Source organism: Elgaria multicarinata, chromosome 2 (genome assembly GCF_023053635.1).
Source record: "Elgaria multicarinata webbii isolate HBS135686 ecotype San Diego chromosome 2, rElgMul1.1.pri, whole genome shotgun sequence".
Lineage (NCBI taxonomy): Eukaryota > Metazoa > Chordata > Lepidosauria > Squamata > Anguidae > Elgaria > Elgaria multicarinata.
In genome coordinates, this window is record NC_086172.1 from 96,703,182 (window position 1) to 96,722,786 (window position 19,605).

Sequence of the window (19,605 nt, forward strand, 5' to 3'; positions counted from 1 at the left end):
TTGCTTTAGCTTGGTTTGTAGTTTTTGCTGCTTTTTTAGAGCTTCTGTTTTTAATCTTTGTGAATGTAACATTTTAATTTACATCTAGTAATTTGGGCAGTATAGAAATGAAATGAATAAATCTTAGAGGTTGCATATACAGAACCTCTGCATGAGCAAAGCCCAAGAGTTGTGGTCCTACACTTTCAAAACAGCCATACAGGGCATGCTTAGTCTGTGAACCAGTTCTTGGGAGGACATCAGACACATTGACTTGACCATGTAAACCTTTTCAGAAACATCCTTCTAGAGTTGAAGAATCTGTATTATGATCCTGACTGATCCTCTTAATAGTAATTAGTCACTGGTGAGGCAATGCAACAGATGTATACAGTCATATCTAATATTTAGACAGGGGGAAAACTGTCCAGCTTTTCTATAGCAAATACTCATCCAGTAGATAATACAATGAGAGAAATAAAACATCTGGCAATGAAATAATTATATTTTAATTAAAAAATGTACACACTGTATACAATTTACTGGTCAGCTTACTGAAGACTGCCTTATCATAGAGAATATAAAACAAATCTTCTGCTGTACAGTTAGGAACTTTTATGTTTTCAAAATATAGTGTCTATTACTTGTAAGGCCTCAAAAATCTGGAGACTTTAGAACGCAACAATCGAATGAAAGACCTTGGAAACATCTCCCTGGACTCTTGGGCCGTGTACTTGAAGTAGTTTTGTGGGTGTGCCAGTACATCAAACAATGCCTTTATCAGCTTCTTATCCTGAAAGAGTAAGGCAGATTTTTTATTGTCATTTAAGTACTGAAGTTTGAGAAAACATTAGTGCAAAAGCACATTTCATATAGTTCCTATTAAATATTGAGGACAAGGAAGGACTGTGCACATCAGCTTTTTCCAATCAGGTGTCCTCTAGATGTGTTGGACTATAGTTTTCATCATCCTGAATCAAGAGACATGATGGCAGGAGATGATGGGAGTTGTAATCCAACACATACATAGGGTGCCAGGATGGGGAAGGCTGAACTAGGTTATGCCCTGTACCAGCACTTTTCTATAATACTAGCTGTACCCAGCGTAACATGCGCCATTGTAGCATATCTTAAAGTTTATTAATTAAATATCATCGTGGGGGCACGGGCTGCTTGGAGGCCGCCAATACAGTGCCGTCTGGCAGACCTGGGGGGCAGGAAGGTTGGGGAGGGGGAGCAGGTTTCCCCCTCTCCCTGGGGTTCCTGTCAGCCTTGGGCCGCCCACCGAGCTCGCATGAAATTAGGCCGGGGCCTGGGCTCGCAGCAGGCGAGCGGCCTTCCACCTGGCCACCAAGGGCCCCGGCCGTGCCTCACTCATGCTCCGGACCGTGGCACTGCCCCCTTCGTGGGGGGGAGCGAAGGGGCAGAAAAGGGGGTAGGATTACCTTGGAAAGCCCAGAGGAGTCAGGCGAGGGGCTTAGCAACCTGAATCAGCTAACATTACACGTTGTTACTGTTGCTTAGCAACTTGTATCAGCTGAAGCCCTTATGGAAACATACTTAAGTGTTTTAGATAGATGATAGATAGATAGATAGATAGATAGATAGATAGATAGATAGATAGATAGAGGACTACCCACAGAAATGTTAAGGCTCAGCTCAAGCTACTCCTATGTGTCCACTTAATGTTGCTATCATCACTGCTCTGCATCCAGAAGCTGGAAGGGAAGCCAGTTACGATCTGCCATGGTTTGTACCAATTCACAAGCTGGAAACATCAGCATTTGCCTATGCAGTCAATTGTGTTTGATGCAGAGCCAGCCCTACCATTAGGCAAAGTAAGGTGGCTGTCTCAGGCAGCAGATGATCTGGGCAAATATTAATGGTGCCATGTTGTCAATTATTAAATTTAGAATTGCATTTTTACCATAGGAGAGGGCACTATTTGAGTTTTCTGTCCAGCTGCACTGGCTGCCAGTGTTTTTCTGAGCCCAATTTGAAGTGCTAGTTTTAAGCTTTGAAACCTTAAATGGTTTGGGTCCAAGCTGTTTGAAGACCTGCCTTCTTCTATATCAGCCTGCCTGCACTCTGATTTCATCAAGAGAGGCACTTCTCTCCTGCCCCCTGCCAAGCAGGTGATAGGCTGGTGAGAACAAGAGAATAGGCCTTCCCAGTGGTGGACCCCACACCTCAGGAATAAACTTCTTTCAGGTGTTCATCAGCCCCTTCTTTGCAGATCTTCAGGAAAGCTTTGAAGCCCCACCTGTTCTCACTGGCCTTCCCTTCAGCCTGGGCCTTTGTTTTTTTATTGATTTAATTTTTAAGAGATTTTTATTGTATCCACTTTGTGTGGTTGAGATTGTTCCACCCTTAATGGATGCCAGCATATCTGGAGCCAGCATTGCCTCCACCAGCTCTTCAGTCTGGTAGGAAAGGCAATGGAAGCTAGCAAAGTTTTGCTTCTGGTCTGGGAGATATACATGTTTACTCAAATAGCATGAACTATTTATTTTCATGGAGAATAGTAATGTATGTATTTGTGTTTTCTTTAAGGTAAATTTAAAAAACGAAGTTTACCTTAAGGATTTCTTGATGATTTTCTGATGCATACAATCTACCATCTCGGACTATATCTTCTATTAGTTCCTGATAATCCTCTGTTGAAAACACGCAACACATTGCTCACTTTGCTGATTTTGTTACAGAATCATAAATATTCCCTTTCACTATATCAGCTGCAACATATACATGTCGCTTTGGACCATCCAAAAGAGATTCAAGCATATATATCCTCAGATATTTGTGTGTATTAATATGTAAAGACTACAGGTTACTTTTCACATTAGCAGATTTAATATATTCCAAAGGCTTCTAAGAAAGAAATTATACTAAGACACCCTCCTCCCCACTGCAAAAAAGAAGAAGAAGAAAAGACAAAATGTTCCATACTGGACTGTTTACTATTAATATGTCTAAGACATAAGCAGCCTTAGAGAACTTTCTAAGCTCTGGCTATGTGGCACACTTCAAATACATTTTTGCTAGAAAAAAATCCACTCATAATGTTAAAAATATCCCTCCCAAACATACTTCCCTCCCCTGCCTTTTTTCATATAATAAGTAAAGCCATTGTTTAACTGCATCTGCTATTTTTGTACCAAATGTATGATCCTGTTTCCACGGATGTGTTTTCATGATAGGAATCAGATTAAGATCACACACACACACACACACACACACACACACACACACACACGCACGCACGCACAGAGAGAGAGAGAGAGAGAGAGAGAGATTGAGATTAAGCTCACACACACACAGCCCCAAGCACACCAAATTGGAACAAATCCTGTCTCCAGTTAAAAGATTGGAAAGTTGCCACTGGTTGCAGCAAAGCCAAAAGGCCTTTAAGTGATGCAGACTTCAGACATTCGGAGTCCATCATGCCCTAACCAGACTTGTTTGCTGCTTTGTGTTACCCCAGGGTACTTCCTGTTAGCTTAGGAAAACTGCCAAAGAGATCATGTGAAGGAGATGAAGCTGCCACAGTTTTCTTTGCCTCTGCCTGAAACACTAATTAGTCCCAAATTCAACTTCAAAGCAGAAAGTGTGAAAACATTTGTACGTTATGAGAAAAAGGAATTCTTGGGATAAAGCAATAACCTGTGACAGTGTTTCCTAAATCAAAAAAAGATACAAACTAAGTTTCAACAAAGCATCTCAGAGGTGTTGCGATCTCAAAATATCTAGATATACCATCTTGTTTAAAAATCTGATAAACTTGAGAGAGCATTATTGAAAACAGGCACCTGATCTATCACCCCATCCCCAAATACCTCTCATGAGGTATATGGCTTAAATCCATGTCATTTTGTATGGAAATGTGTCCTGACTCAACACACAAATTAATATCAAACCTGATATGATTTTAAGGCATTTTCCCTCAGTCAGACATATTTTTCTAATAAAAGATCCCTTACTCAACTCTTAAGCTGCACGATTGCAACTGGTGCCATTTTGTATTCAGGTATTTTCCCTCTGACTCTGTGTCCTCAGAGCAACGTTCAAACAGACTTTCAGCCATGTCCATAAATGTTGGTTCCATGAACGGGAAAGCTCCATAGTCAAACTCATGAATACCTATACAAAATATTGAGTTCCTCCTTCTCACCTCATGCCTATGTCTTTGATATATAGGAGTATGGAAATGTAAATAAAGAAAAACAGTTTTTAATAGCTGCTTACCGTCATATGTTACATAAGGGACCTGGAATCCTTTGGCACTATTTCCTTCATTTGATTTGAACTGGATCCACAGCTTTTTAGACCTGGAAGTGAAAGCTATAGGGCGTTCGTAGGTTTGGCAGGTTTCATATGTCGTCACAGAATTCGAGGAAGCTTCCAAACAAAATGTACAATGACAGATATCAGATTATTAGCTTGAGAGAGGGAAAATGAACAAAATGTTTCCCCTTTCTTCTCTTCTTTCCTAAAGACCTATGATCACCCCAATATTACTTGCCTTTGGGATCTCTTTGTGCTGCCCTATTGCTAGGGCCCATTGTAGTGAAAGGGGGAAACGATGCATTTGGGTCCACCCTATCAGTCTCCAACACATTCCCCTATTGCGTCCAGATGATCTGAAAGCCCCGTGGGACAGTATTTCTGCCAAGTCTTTCCCAAACCTCCTTTCTGTTGCAGTCAGTGGGCTGCAACAGAAAAGGCCATTGCCTGGGATTGGTGGAGAGTTATAGACTTATCTCAATACTGGAACAGTGGCACAGTGAGTAGCTGCTCAATTTTGCCCAGACCCTATCACTGGATCTTGATTTTACTGACTACAAAACAAATCAACACAAATGTACAACATTTCAAACACATTACTACCCCGAAGTTGCTCTTTTGGATTGCATGTGAAAACCAAAATTGGCTTTAAAAGTTACTATTCCCTAGAGTGAAAAAGCAAGCTTTCAAATATATTTTACAAAAGACATTTTTTGGAACAAAAGACTCTCTCCCAGCCAACATGCACAAAAGGTAGCTCAGCTACCTTTGCAGCAAGGTGAGCTAATCAGCTCATCAGAAGAAAAAGCAGCTTACTGATCAAGGAAAGCAAAACCCTAGACTGTGACAGGGAGGCTGCCTATACGTCTGTTTTTCCTGCTGCGGGGTGGCAGCAGATAATCCAGACGCAGCAGCAAAAGCGCGGGGGTTCCGGCAGCCGTGCCTGGCCCCTGCCTGGGCAGATGGCAACCAATCAGGGGATGCCATCTGCCCAGCCATGCCTCCACCACAACTCCAGAGCAAGGATAGACAGCGGTTGCCCCGTACCTGCTTCACTTGAGAAAAGAGTCAGGGTAAGTCCCCAACCTTTTTGCTTTGCAGCTTCACATGAAAGCCCTACAATGGCTGCGAGGTGGCTTCTGCATCATATAATCAATGCAGCGCCACCCCACAGCCACCCCGGGGCTTTTGGTGTGTATAGACAGTCCTAAGGCTGAAAGCAATCTGTGGTCAGAGAGTCCATGCCTGTGTACATACCACTTTGCTCAATTAAGCTGTCTTTCCAGGTGTACAGCTGAAGTGGGGCTCATGTCCTTGTTTTGTAGCTGGAGTAGGAGGGCAGCTAAGAAACTGAACTGCAAATAAGGAAGTCCCCAGTTCAACAAGGGAGAGGGCCTTTTCAGTGGTGGCCCCTTAATTATAGAATGATCTCCCCGATGAGGCTCGCCTGGCACCAACATTGTTATCTTTTTGGCACCAGGTCAAGACCTTTCTCTTCTCCCAGGCATTTAACAGCATTTAACAACATATGCTAAGTTTTTTTTTAAAATGGACTCCAGAACTGTTGTTTAAATGGATACTGTTTTATACTGTTGTTTTTATATTTTTGATGGTTTTAAATTTTGTATACTTTTTAATGTTCACTGTTTTTAACTTTTGTAAACCGCCTAGAAAGCTTTGGCTATGGGGCAGTATATAAATTTAATAAATAAATAAATCTCATCTCTTCTATGAACTCACAAGGTGGCCTCCTGCAAGCCATTCTCTCTCTCTCTCTCCCTTCAAATGTAAGGACTACAACTAGATAATGCATGTGAAGTGCGTCAAACACATGAAAGCACTATGCAAGTATTTATTTAATACATTGATTACAAGACTGAATTCTCCCATTTCATTACGCTGTAAGAGTGAACTTTAGCTTTGTTGAGGTCACTGGCAAAGCACATTTGAAGATTTCAGTCCAAACACACTATTTGGCTCATAAACGTGATCCCTTTAGCTTTTAAAGATGTTCTGCCAGGGAAGGGAGCCCGAGCCCATCAGCACAAGAATACAGACCGTTGCCTTGGCAAGAACAGGCACCACATGCAGCGAGCCACGGCCCAAGCAGTAGTAACGATATTTGATTATTCCCAATCACGTTTGATTCAGCTGGAGTAAGATCTTCTATGTTTCACTAAACACTTAGCTTACTAGCGGATAAGCCTCTAACTTCTTGCAGTATTCTTTGGCAGAAAAGGCTGTTCTTGTAAGCATATACAAAATGTAATAATGGTGGATAATGTATAGTATGTTTTTTTAAAAAAGTTATACTAAGTATTCCCAAGTGTAACTAAGGGCTGATTCACATGTTGCCCTCTTAATGCAAAGTATGGAATTAATTCCCTGCTGCTGCCACTGGCTTGAGCAACAGCTGCCTTCTTCCAGCAGCTAAGACAGGTAGCTGGAGGTTAGTGTCAGATGGAGGAGGATCTGCTTCCCCATACCTGAGCAAGTCCCTTCAAGTCATTGCTGTGAGGCCACTACATCCCAGGATCTCTCGAGACTGACCAGACCACCGACAGCAACCAGCTGGTGACATGAAGGCCACTAAAACCAGATCCACGGAGCAATACACTGCTGCAGTGAGGCTGCTATAACCTGGGATGCCCCAAAGCTGAGCTATCCCACAACAGCAGCAGCCATCACTGGATGCTCCTACTTGCTACTGCCATGAGGCCATTGAGCCTGAGAGTGAGTTGTGACAGAGTCATTTGCTCTCTGGCTCCACTGAACCAGCTTCAGATGAGGGTAAGGGAAGAAGAATGTTGTTGTTGTTGTTGTTGTTGCTGTTGTTGTTCCTCCTCCTCCTCCTCCTCCTCCTCCTCCTCCTCCTCCTCCTCCTCCTCCTCCTCCTCCTCCTCCTCCTCCTCCTCCTCCTCCTCCTCCCTCCTCTACCCAACCATGAATCATCAGGATTCCACACTAGTTCTGTTCTAAAATGTGTTGCCCCTGTAAGGAAGGGGTTAAGTCATACATGGAATTGCTGTTTTTAAAAATAAAATGGCCTGTCGTTGATTTTAGGAAGAGAGAGATAATCGCCAGCTGCCCGTGGGCGTTGGGCACCTCCTGGCTCCACTTGGTCCAGGCCGAGTGTCCTTGAGAAATTAACATCCAAGAGAAGTGTGAAATACCTCACGGGGGGGGGGGGGGGGGAACCAGAGGGTGGGGGGAGAAAGAGTAGTTTAGTTACTATAAAGGGATACAAAATGCTGGGCCTTTTGTTCTGAGCTGGCGGATGTCTGGGCTGGGTAACGTATGTTAGTAGAAACTATGTATTAGTTTGCTGGTGTTGGGATTCTGTTTCCTTTACAGCCCCCGCCCCCCATAACAGGTGGTATGTTTGCAAAAATTGGTTGTCATTGGAAGCCCTCCTATATACTACATTTTAGAGTTAGATTGCATGGGACTGGCTTTGGCTCATGCAGAATGTAGCACAAACTAAACAGGAGAGAGAGATACCTGACACAGAAATCCAGGCACATGGAACATTTTTATTTCAACTTACAGGTTTTTCTCATCACCAGGTAGTCTCCACATTCATCTTCTATTGGCAAAAATATTTCTGGAACCACAATCAGAATGCGGCGTTTAGGAGGTGGAGTTATAGACCAGGTACACTCAATGTTTGCAGGGTAATTGCCAGGATAGTTTGGGGATTCAATGTATCCAGTAAATTCCCCAAGCTCACCACCGCATTGCCTGTCTGGTGGGAAAAAAGGAAATGTATTATCCATGGCCAGGGCAGAGGGGACAGAACTAGGCAATGCCACCAAAGCTAATAAATAATGTAGGCACAATTGCTCTGGTGGCTCTCTAGGAATCAGGAACGTACTTTCCCCCCTAAAACCATAATTAATGAGTAGCTGCTTCAGATAGTTCAGAATGAAGCAAAATCCACATATTGTACAGCTCTGCCTATGAAAATAAATGGTCACTTAGAGCCACAGACACATGCTGAGCTGGTTCACATGACATGACATCCCACAGTGGGTTAATTTACCCAGTCAGAGTGGTCATGAGGGAGCAGGAGAAGAAACAGAAAGCAGGTGTTGCCTGGGGAGGAAGCAAGAAATGGGCACTGGCTGGGTGCCTGGGAACTGGGTGCTGTTTAATCTCTTTTACTCCAAGACCTGAGAACATCACACCTATTTTGTCCCTATCTATATCTGGCTATGTGATAAGGCAGCCACCGCTGGTCTCCTTGAGTTAGATGCCATTGTGAAAGTGAAGGTTCTTGTATGTGGGAAAAAACAACCTAAGGACGGATTTGAGTGTGAAGTTGGTTCAACCAGATGATGCTCTCTGTCTGTAATACCCAAGTAAAAGCAGTGCCAAAAATCTCTTCCAGTGCATTCTACTCATGTGCGGAGTGCGCACACATCCCAGATTTACCCTCACAAAAAGAGAGAGCACATATGCACGCAGATACATGCGTTCTCTTGGCCTCTTTAGAATAAAGAATCCCATATGCCAAGCAGCTTCTCACTACCATATGGGAAGGTGGACAGGAAAATAGATGAGGATTTGTTAGCACTGCTGCATCAGGGTCATCCTATTGCACCAACTACATGGGCAAGAAGTAAGAAGCACAACTGGGGAGAGGTGCTTTTTTTTAGAAAAAAATGATTCAAAGGTCACAGAAGTCAAAGAAGTATAATGATTCTTATGGGGGTGGGGAGGAAAGAGATCAAAAACCAGCCTGTGACTTTTACAAGAATGCAAGAAAGTTTCTATTGGTCTTAAATTCTTCTGCCACAAAACAGTGACACCAGAACAAAACTTATTCCTGTTATGTGGGAGACAGGTTTTGGTTTCTGCCAACAGAAACGCCTTTCCAGTAGTAGGAAGATTTTGCTCTTGGATGAAGGAATGATAAGAGGCAAATATGCAAGGAAATAAACAGGCACATCAGGGCATAGCAAGGAAAATAATCTGGAAGCAGGTTCTAGGCACAGCTAAAGAGTTCTAAGCAGGTACTGTTGACCAAGCCTCTAGCAGCCTCTTCCTGCTTCTGTTTATAGGGGATGCTTGAGACGTGGTGCCAAAGAAAGCAAGGAAATCAATTAGGCAAGCTGCATCCCAAGGCAGGACACAGATAAGCTACTGTCAGGTAGGTATCTGGCTTCTGCTGAAATATGGAAAGATCAACAGCATCTGTCTCCGCTGCTGGGACTTTGATCTGGTTTGGTGGGAAAGAGAGAGCAAGACAGCAGCTGAAAAACCACTGCAGTAAAAAACACAGGACTCACTGAAGCACCGCTGCATCCCACTTCAGCAGAAGTGGCAGAACTGGGAGCAGGAGGAACAGCTCATTGTTAAACTACGTGGTGCATAACTCCTTTGCACCAAGATTGTTCTCAGCTGCACCGATATCATGCCTGACTTTGTCTGCTTGGCAGAATGTAAACTGCGGCATATTCAAAATGGCACCAAAACCTGAAAACAGACAAGCTAATGCACACACAGCTTAGGGACCATTCTTGTGCTACGGCAGCAGCAGCAGCAGCATCCTATGCCCCTCTTACTAACATTTATATTCAGGAAATCACATGGGAGGAGCCAGTGGAGTAGTTAATCCCCATAATGTCACCAATGCTTCTCCCTTTGGGCAAGCAATGCCCTCAAGGAAATCTCGTATGGTTTCCTATAGTCACAAGTTTTACCAGACCAGCACAAGATGGAACCATGGAAAAGCATGCTCCAATAATGTAAGAAGAGATGTCATTTGGATGTGGTATAAGCAGATCAAGCTACACTGACTTCACAGACTCCCTTGCCGCCCATTTTCAAACATTTGACTGCTAAGTGGTACTGACTGAGACTTTACCTTTGCAATGAGTTATGTTTGTTGATCCATCGTAATCAGTTGTTGTGTTTCCAGGGCATGAAATGCAGTAATTTTGTCCAAACTCAAGTTGGTATGTTCCAACTGGGCAGCGGATACATCGATGTGTTGTAGTGTTATAAAAGTGACCAGGTGAGCATTGCACTATAGAAGAGGATAAGCAAGCAGCAGGTATGAACGCTTTGGTAGGTTATGACATAATTTCCTAGAACCTTTCCACGGAAGGTAATCTCATCCATGACTAATTTATCCATTACACATACTCCATATGCACACTGCCATGTGTGATGAACAAACACATGAATTTCACAAACTGTGAGTACCCATTACACAGCAGGGATTTACAGTGTATGTATTTATGGCAAAATAGATACATGCACATTCTTCACACAAGAAAGTGCATACAGTATATGTGAGGTATATATGCAACTTCGCAAAAGAAAGCTGATGTCCATATAGGAAATTTACTACAGGAAGTAGCCCTGAGAGTTTGTCTTGCTTGCTACCAGTTATTCCCTGTCCAGCAAGCACTTCTGGCCTACTGTATGATAATTTAGTCTTCCTGCTTTATATTTTAATAAGGATAATGAAGACTGTTTTATTAGGTGATATGGAGTTATATGTCCCAATGGGTTGGAACCCTAACTTCAACTATATTGCAGCTGAAAGGAAAGCAATGGTTTCTCCATTAAAAGCTGGGCTTGTAATCAGTATGACTACATACATTTCCTCTGCATTCTTGCCATCTCTCAGTCCTTACCTTTAGTCTCACAATCCTGGAACAACGTTGCACTGCTAAGTTTTGTCATCAAGCCTCCTCCACAAGTAAAACAAGACGTCCGACCCGGCTCAGGCTGATATGTTCCAAAGGGACATGGAAGACAAGGCTTAAATCCATCAGAGGAATATTCACCAGGTGAGCACTGTCCTGGCGGTGCAGAGTGGCAGAAGGAAAGAGACATATTCAGATATTAGCATAAGTCATGAAATGTATGGCAACTGTATAACGTACTATAATCTCCATTAGTATAAAGTCCCATTTACACTATGGGTGTAAAAACCTGAAGTAAATGCAGTTCAAAATAAGGTTAGTAACTTGCAACTAAGTAGCTGGCATAATCAAGTACTGTCCCTTTGTTGCAGCCAAGATTGGCATCAATACAGCAGGAAAATAGTTTATTTGCTTCTAACGGCTGTCAATTCTGGCCACTTACATGCACCTGTAGCCCACTCTTGCAATAAAAAAAACAGAAGCTGCCATTCCACTACATTACGGATTCCTGGAGAGCTCTCATGCTTTCTTTTATAGGTTTCTAATAGATTTATAATGCCTTGTTTCTGCAAAACCCAAATGTAACTCACCAAATTGCACTATGCTATGCATTTACTCTAGGGTGACCATATGAAAAGGAGGACAGGGCTCCTGTATCTTTAACAGTTGTATTGAAAAGGAAATTTCAGCAGGTGTCATTTGTATATGTGGAGAACCTGGTGAAATTTCATCTTCATCACAAAGCTGCAGATGCCCTGCCCTCTTTTAAATCTCGTCACTCTAGTATAGCTCCTGCATCTTTAACTGTTGTGATGAAGAGGGAATTTCACCAGGTTCTCCATATATACAAATGACACCTACTGAAATGCCCTATTCCATGCAACTGTTAAAGATACAGGAGCCCTGTCCTACTTTTCATATGGTCACCCAATTTACTCATTCCAAATTGGCCCAAGAAGGCCCCAAATGTGCAAAATGCAGACAAGTTTCATGATTATTGGGAAATCTCCTTACAGGGTTATTTTTCTATTCATTATTGGAAATAATGAGAGCTTAACACACATACCCACACACCCCACACACATGTAAATAGCAGGCATGGGGTAGCTGATCTGGATCAGGAACAGGGTGGGAGGTAAAAAGTTAAAGCCCTCACCATATGGCTCCAGGCCCAGTTTCTCCCACCCCTCACCCACACTGGCTGTTTCTGAAATAAAAATCTTGCACTCAAGAGCAAACCACTTGAATAGAGTTGTGTGTAGTTTGGCCCTCCAAGTTTGCAAAACAAGCTTCTGAATTAATCTACTTAAAGTGATAGAAATCAAGGGCAATTCACCATGAGTGCATCACTTGCCTGGTGGGAGATTCCCACTGATATTCCATCCAATAACAACAGCAACAGTAAAATACAAAACTTAAAATTCTAAAAAAAAATACAGAATAGCAAGAGTTAGCAGCTCTTCCTCTGCCTAATCGGTTTCCCATTGCTACTTCCTTCTTCCTTTTATACTCTAAGCTGTCTTAAAGGTACACTGCCTACAAAATCGCCACAAAGCCCAGTTCACCCTCGTCCTTCCCACTTCCTGCTTGAGTGCCCAGTTTGTTTATTTATTTATTTAAACATTTGTATCCTGTCCTATATCACAAGGATCTCTGGGCAGCATACAAATAAATTCATACAAACAGTATAAAACAATAAATATACACAGCTAAAAACAAAATAAACCATTGATCAAGCTAAAACCAATATAGAATTTAAAAACAGTAAAACCAATTAGAACAATTGTAACTATGTACAGGCTGTTATGGGATAGAGGAGCCCTGTGCTTGCTTCCCAAAATTCCTATTCCACTCCCCTCCCCTGAGAAGTGGGCAATGCCCCGCATATTGGCCTAGTGTGCTGAATGCCCATGCCAAAGAGGGTGGCAAGTGGGGTTGGGATGTATTATGCCCACTGGAATCTCTTCAGGCTTGGATATGCCTTCAGTGGACTGGATTGATCACCAGGTGTTTGAAGAGATCTCTTACCCAGTCAAATCCCATTAAGTAGCAAATCCACTCAAGTCCTGTTCAGATGGAGGGCATATGCATGGCACTGCTGCTTTGTTTATTGCAGCCATGATCATCATTACACAATAAGTGCAGCGTCTTTTTCAAGAGAAAAAGCTGTGTTGTGCACTATTCATTTTTAACACAAATTGAAATGGAAACCATGCTTTAAATGGCTTACAATAGAGAAATAATGAAGTCCAACTCATATCTTTTGGCCTTAATATTATCTCCTTTGATCCTGAACCGCTTTGCTGCTCATGTACTATATAGATAGAACTAACCTACTGGAACCGATTACATACACGTATCTGCCCCCTGCAGATTCTTTACGTAAATCTCCAAGTAATCTGTCTTCCAAATTTGCAACAAGCTGATTGCAATGACAGGCCAAATGATTAAACTCTTCTACAAGACACAGGATTACTGCTGCAGCTGTTTGGCTGTGCTATGAAGTTCTGCCCTTTTAAAGAGCTGTTAAAACTGTTAGTTTTGGTTTATAGCTCCAATAAATCACTTCACTGAATGGCTGTTTTTGTTAGGGGGGTTAAATTGGCTTTGGCTTCATTTCAAGTTATTTAAGTCTGCAGCAAACAAGGCATCAACTGGTCATGATCAGGGATGAGGAATTTTGTTTACAACTAATGAACTGAATTTAATAGGGAGCACCAGCTTCACTTATGAATAAAGAAGCAGTATGGATGGAGCTCTGTAGGGTCATTGCAGCAAGCAAGGAAGAAAATGGCATGTTAGAGCCGTAGGTCATGACACAAGGGACACCATTTTTGCTCCACCACCCACCTCCACTTAGGGTGACCATATGAAAAGGAGGACAGGGCTCCTGTACCTTTAATAGTTGCATAGAAAAGGAAAATTCAGCAGATGTCATTTGTATATATGGGGAACCTGGTGAAATTCTCTCTTCATCACCACATTTAAAGCTGCAGGAGCTATACTAGGGCGAGCAGATTTAAAAGAGGGCAGGGCATCTGCAGCTTTAACTGTTGTGATGAAGAGGAAATTTCCCCAGATTCCCCATATATACAAATGACACCTGCTGAAATTCCCTTTTCTATGCAACTGTTAAAGATACAGGAGCCCTGTCCTCCTTTTCATATGGTCACCCTACCTCCACTACCACCACTTTGAGCTGGTAAATGACTGATGCATTGTATTATATGAGAGCCTGAATGATAATTCCTAAATGCAAGGCTATTTAATTTGAAGCAGCTAGTGCAGGGGTAGGGGCTGCATTACACACACCCCAAACCCATGGGAGATTTCCCCCCCCCCCAGTAGCATTTTCTGCCAAAATTGCTGGTAGTGGCAGGGGGAAAAGTGGTTTCTTGCTGAGAGCAAGGCACACGGGGAGTGCATGCCTTATTTAGAAGCAGAATTGCGCTTCCAGGAGATTTCTAGAAGCATGATTCTGCTTCCAAACAAGAAGTCCCTCCCCATGAGTTTTGTTTTCAAGCAAAAGTGCCACATTTTTTATTCATTTTTTGCTGCTGCAGCAAATTCAGCAACAGTGGCAGCAGGGGCTGCAATAAAGGCCACAGGGGAGCCCTGCTTGTTGTCCGCCTTACATCCATTGGATATACATTTCTCCTCTTCCTATAAACAGACACAGTCGTAAAGACGTACTATAACAGTCCCCAATATCCAGTTGTGCTATCAAGGAAGAATGTTCAGGTTTTCCTCTTCATTATGTCCACTTTTGTCACACTAGAAAAACACAGGGGAGGGTAGCATTTTTAAAGAGCCAAAACATATGATCAGAAAGATCACATGGTAGAACATTTCTGGGGACTGTTCCATTTCAGAATGGAACACATTCTTGTCTCTCTCTATTTAATAAGTTTTGTTAGTTTGTCCATAGATGCTGTGTCCCAGATTCTTATTAACCAGCTTTTGACATCAGGCACACTTTGATCTTTCCAGAGTCTGGCTATGCATATATATAAACAGCCACAAGCAAACACTAAAAATATTTTCTCTTCTTGACTACTCCCTGAATATTCCTAACAGCGAAACCTCAGGGGAATCTAGTAGTGCATAGCCTGCCCTTGTAGAAAAAGAAAAAGAAATCATAAAATCTTTATTGGGTAAGCTTTGATGTGTGACCTATGTATCCCTTTCTAGCAATCCATGTAAGTATACACAGTTTCCTTTTCTAACAAATACCCTGCCATATTTCTGTCATATTTTTTAATTCTATTGAGTGTGACACCATCTGGAAATGTTTGTATTGACTTTTTTCAGTCATACATGTAGAAAGGGATAAACAATTTCATCCCCAATCACCACATATTCTAATCCCCTTAAAAACCAATCTCAGAAACCAGGTTTACAAATTTTGAAATTCTACTTTTCCATGAAGATTTATTTAGAAACTCTGCCTCTAGTTGGTAGCCTCCTAAATTCAGTATTATGAAATATTGCTATCACACAATGCTTAATTTGAAAGAACTGGAGTGGAAATATTCTGCACGTATTCTCAATAAGGAGACGGTGTTCAGACAACACGATAGTCAACGATGGGGTAATAATCAACTCTACAGTTGTTTATCTAGGGGGTACTCCCCACACAACATGCTAATAATCAACTGTGGTGTGGATTAGGATCAGCATTGGCTTAACTATTAGTCCCTGCCCTCAGTCCTCCCACTAGTATCCCATCAGCCATTGCTGCAAAAAATCTGTCCTGCCAGATGGACTAGAGTGGCAGCCGCCACTTTGACTGCTCTTGCATTGCAACTCTGTGGCTGACAAAATAACCAACAGCGCCCTCCACACAACATGATAACTAATGGTGGTTCAAATAGCCAACTCTGCACAATGCACAAAGCTTTTCACGGTCTAGCTCCTTCCTATCTCTCCTCTCTCATCTCACACTATTGCCCCGCTCGTGCTCTTCGCTCCTCTGATGCCATGTTTCTCGCCTGCCCAAGGGCCTCTACTTCCCTTGCTCGGCTTCGTCCATTTTCGTCTGCTGCACCTTATGCCTGGAACGCTCTTCCAGAACATTTGAGAACTACAAGTTCAACCGCAGCTTTTAAAGCTCAACTAAAAACTTTTCTTTTTCCTAAAGCTTTTAAAACTTGATGTTGTGCAGACTTCTACTGTTACTTTCTACTGTTAGTTTTACCCTACCCTGTGCCTGCTTACCCTACCCTGTACCTGTTGGCATTCTCTTCCCCTCCTTATTGTTTTACTATGATTTTATTAGATTGTAAGCCTATGCGGCAGGGTCTTGCTATTTACTGTTTTACTCTGTACAGCACCATGTACATTGATGGTGCTATATAAATAAATAAATAAATAAATAAATAATAATAATAATAATAATAATAATAATAATAATAATAATAATAATGTTGGTTATATGCGTTGGTTATTTCAGCCAAATAAACAACTGTTGGTTAAAAAAACCTCCCTCCACACAATACGATAACCCACGGTGGGGTAAATAACCAACCATCAACTATTTAAACCACTGTTGGTTATTGAGTTGTCTGAACCTAGTCTCTGTTAGCTACTAAACTCTCTATTTTCCATACATCTTCAATCTTACTGGGTTAATCTTTTCCTGATCTAGGAAAATTCTACATAGAACCATCAGAATTAATGTCTTGTATAAGGATCATAACTAAGTGGTAGACCACATGTAGGCAGTCCCAGGTTAAAATCTTGGCATCTCCTATGGCTGGGAAAAAACCCTGGAGAGCTGCTGCCAGTCACTATAAGCAATATTGAGCTAGATGGACCAATAGTTTGACTCAGTACAGGGCAACTTCCTATGTTCTTAAATTTTTCAATTTAAATTTTAGACCCATCCTGCCTACCTCCTTACTTACTACAACTTAAGGGGCCTTCAACCAAAAATAAATTGACTGGTGGGGGGGGGAGGCGCAGGGTGAAGGGGGGGGAAGGATTGAAAATGGAAAGCCAGAGTTAGCGGGACAAGCTTTACCATTCCTATGGCACAGAATGGAATGGAGGAAATAAAGGCTATGCAAACGCACACCTGGGCTAGGTACAGATTGTGAATATTGTGGTTAAATGGGGGAGCGGTGCCTTCTCTAGTCTATTTCATTAATGTGGGGTTCTTTGTTTTTGCAAGGGTCTGAGGAAAAGTCTGATCCAGTGTTAAAACAGATCCCCTTGCATTTGCATCCTTTTACACAGGATTCTCCCACCACCATCACATTAAAGCTTACATTGGTGCCTATTGATAGCACAGTAAAAATTACAGGTCCAGTACCTTCTAGTGCCACCATATCATAAAACCATGTGTCCTCACTTTTAAAAAACAAACAAAAAACAAGGGCTCTCCTTGAAACGACCAACAAATCATTGGCCATATCTGTGTCTGCATTTGTGAACTCTAATTTGATAGTTGTTTGGGAAAAGATCCTATGTTAAGAGGATCCATGAGGGTCTGTCCCTTGGATCTATGTTTTTGTGCTAAGGTGGCAATTCAGTCCATGGAAATGGATGCAATTTCATGGCGGTTTGCAAGAACATTTAATTTTTGACCTTGGCATTCCACTTGTCACAAGAGGCGTAAGTCACACTGGCCTTTACATATGTGCTATAAAACCTTCTCTTGAGCCACTAATAGGAATGTGCCTGGACTGCACTAAGCACAAGCTCACACTTAGCACAGTGTCTGCTGTTCTGATTTACTGGAAACTCATGTGCAATGGATGGCACAGGTTATCTTCCTTAGCCCATTTCCTCTAATTTTTATTTAATTCCACTTTCCCCCCCAAGTTGCAGCAAGAAACCACCACTAAACTAACCAAAGAGAAAAAGTACCATGAAGCAGGAATCATGATTGTACTGGTAGCCAAGAATGTTGCCTCTCTTCAGGCAGATATTCTAAAAAAGCAATGCAACCATCTCCCTCCACCCTATGCTTCACTGAAAAAAATAGTGAGAATATGTTAGGAATATATCTAATCTCATAGCCACCAGCACGTTACTGTCTGCTCCAAACCTGCATATACATGCAGTGCAGACAGTCTAGATTGATATAAGCATGGCAGAGCAACATGTAAGAACATTTTATCTAGCTGATCTCTGGCACTTGCAGGCTTCCCAATGCCTATGCTAAGGGGGTACTTCAAAAATGTATGACGGAGGAAGAGGCAACACCAGTTCATCTTTTCAGTGGCTCTGTAGGGTGTAACGTCCTCACCTCCACATTCAGATATATTGCGCGCTCCGGCTGTTTTTTGGTTTCCGGGATTCTGAACATTTGGGCAAGGTTCACAAGTTATTTGACCTTCATTGTCTTGGTAAGTTCCATTAGGACATAAAATGCAGCCTTCTTGTTCCCCATCATAATATGTTCCAACACTGCAGCTAGCTAACAACAGAAGACAAAACAGTCAGTCACACTAAGTCAGTGAATGTCTTCTATAAGGGGTGAGAATTAGGCATGTTGCAGCCTTCAACCTATGTGAGGTTGCTTCTTTATAATTAGATATGTACTATCTTATTGAATTGTTAAATACCACTGTTATCCCTGAACGTATATTGCTTTAACACAAGATTAGCTGTACAGTCTCACCATATAAAGTGTTCAGATGTTATGCTGGTAATTTGTAAATGGCAAATTAACCCTTCATTCACTTCTAGCACCACAAGAACATAGATAAAAAGATGTCTGTTCTGAGAAATGAGGAATTTCCACAACTAGAGCAGGAATAATGAGAAACATGGAACTGAGCCCTGTTATTATTTCCTTTGAAAAAAAATGTGCTCATTTTGTGAATCTGATAGCCACATTTGGAGTCAAGAAGGAATTTTCTGCCTAGTCAGATTCGCTAGTGACTCCAAAGAGGAGAAGCCTTCAGCTTTCCCTATAGCTAGAAATATTTTCACAAGAAAAAATGCACCCTCAGGGTAATGCACCCTCATACTACTTGATCACCAGCTCTGTTTCTAGAAGACTGGTCTGGACTTTTTTAAAAAAGCTAATCTATAGGGGGCTGGCAAATTAATGGTCTTGTTCATCCCCAACCTGGTACTTTCCAGATGTTCTGGGTATCAATTCCCATCAGCCGCAACCAGCATAGCCAATGGTCAGGAATGCTAGGTGTTGTAGTCCAAAAAAATCTGGAGGGCACCAGGCTGGGGAAGGTTGGACTAAATGGCCTTTAGGGCTCTTTCAATGTCTGTGATTGTGGAAGGATCAAAAGTCAGTGGTAGTAAATATGCTTTGCAGCTAGAACATCCTGAATGTAATCAATTGCCAATATCTCAAGTTGCAGATCCCTAATGGCAGAACTGGGTAAACCCTCTTCCTGAAACTTGGAGAACTGCTGCCAGACATAGCAGACTACACTTAGATAGTTAGATCGATAAACTAACAAAGTATAAAACAGGGGGGTCAGGAACCTCAGGCCCAGGAGCCAATTCCAGCCTTTCTGTATTCCTCAGATAGCCCAATGCCCCAGGCCCCATCCCTTTCCCCCCCAACACCATTTGTTTCATGGTTTCCCAGTTTTCCCCATTGAAAAAGTACAATGTCTCTCTTAAGGGTTAATTACTGGCAGTAATTGCTTTAAGCTATCATATACTATCATATATTATTAGATTGTAAGCCTATGAGGCAGGGTCTTGC

General features: G+C 42.1%; 1 protein-coding gene across 1 annotated transcript in view; it reads right to left on the reverse strand.

Moving 5' to 3' along the window:
• Positions 1-506: 506 nt before the first annotated feature.
• SCUBE2 (signal peptide, CUB domain and EGF like domain containing 2) overlaps positions 507-19,605 on the reverse strand; it is a 65,007-nt gene continuing 45,908 nt past the window's right edge. Inside the window, exons 17-23 of the mRNA XM_063118418.1 lie at positions 18,175-18,345; positions 10,911-11,078; positions 10,133-10,294; positions 7,811-8,008; positions 4,225-4,377; positions 2,557-2,636; positions 507-772 (exon numbers count right to left, since the gene is read on the reverse strand). Of these exons, the coding sequence (XP_062974488.1) occupies positions 620-772; positions 2,557-2,636; positions 4,225-4,377; positions 7,811-8,008; positions 10,133-10,294; positions 10,911-11,078; positions 18,175-18,345 (1,085 nt within the window). The 3' untranslated portion in view covers positions 507-619. The remainder of the gene's footprint in view (positions 773-2,556; positions 2,637-4,224; positions 4,378-7,810; positions 8,009-10,132; positions 10,295-10,910; positions 11,079-18,174; positions 18,346-19,605) is intronic.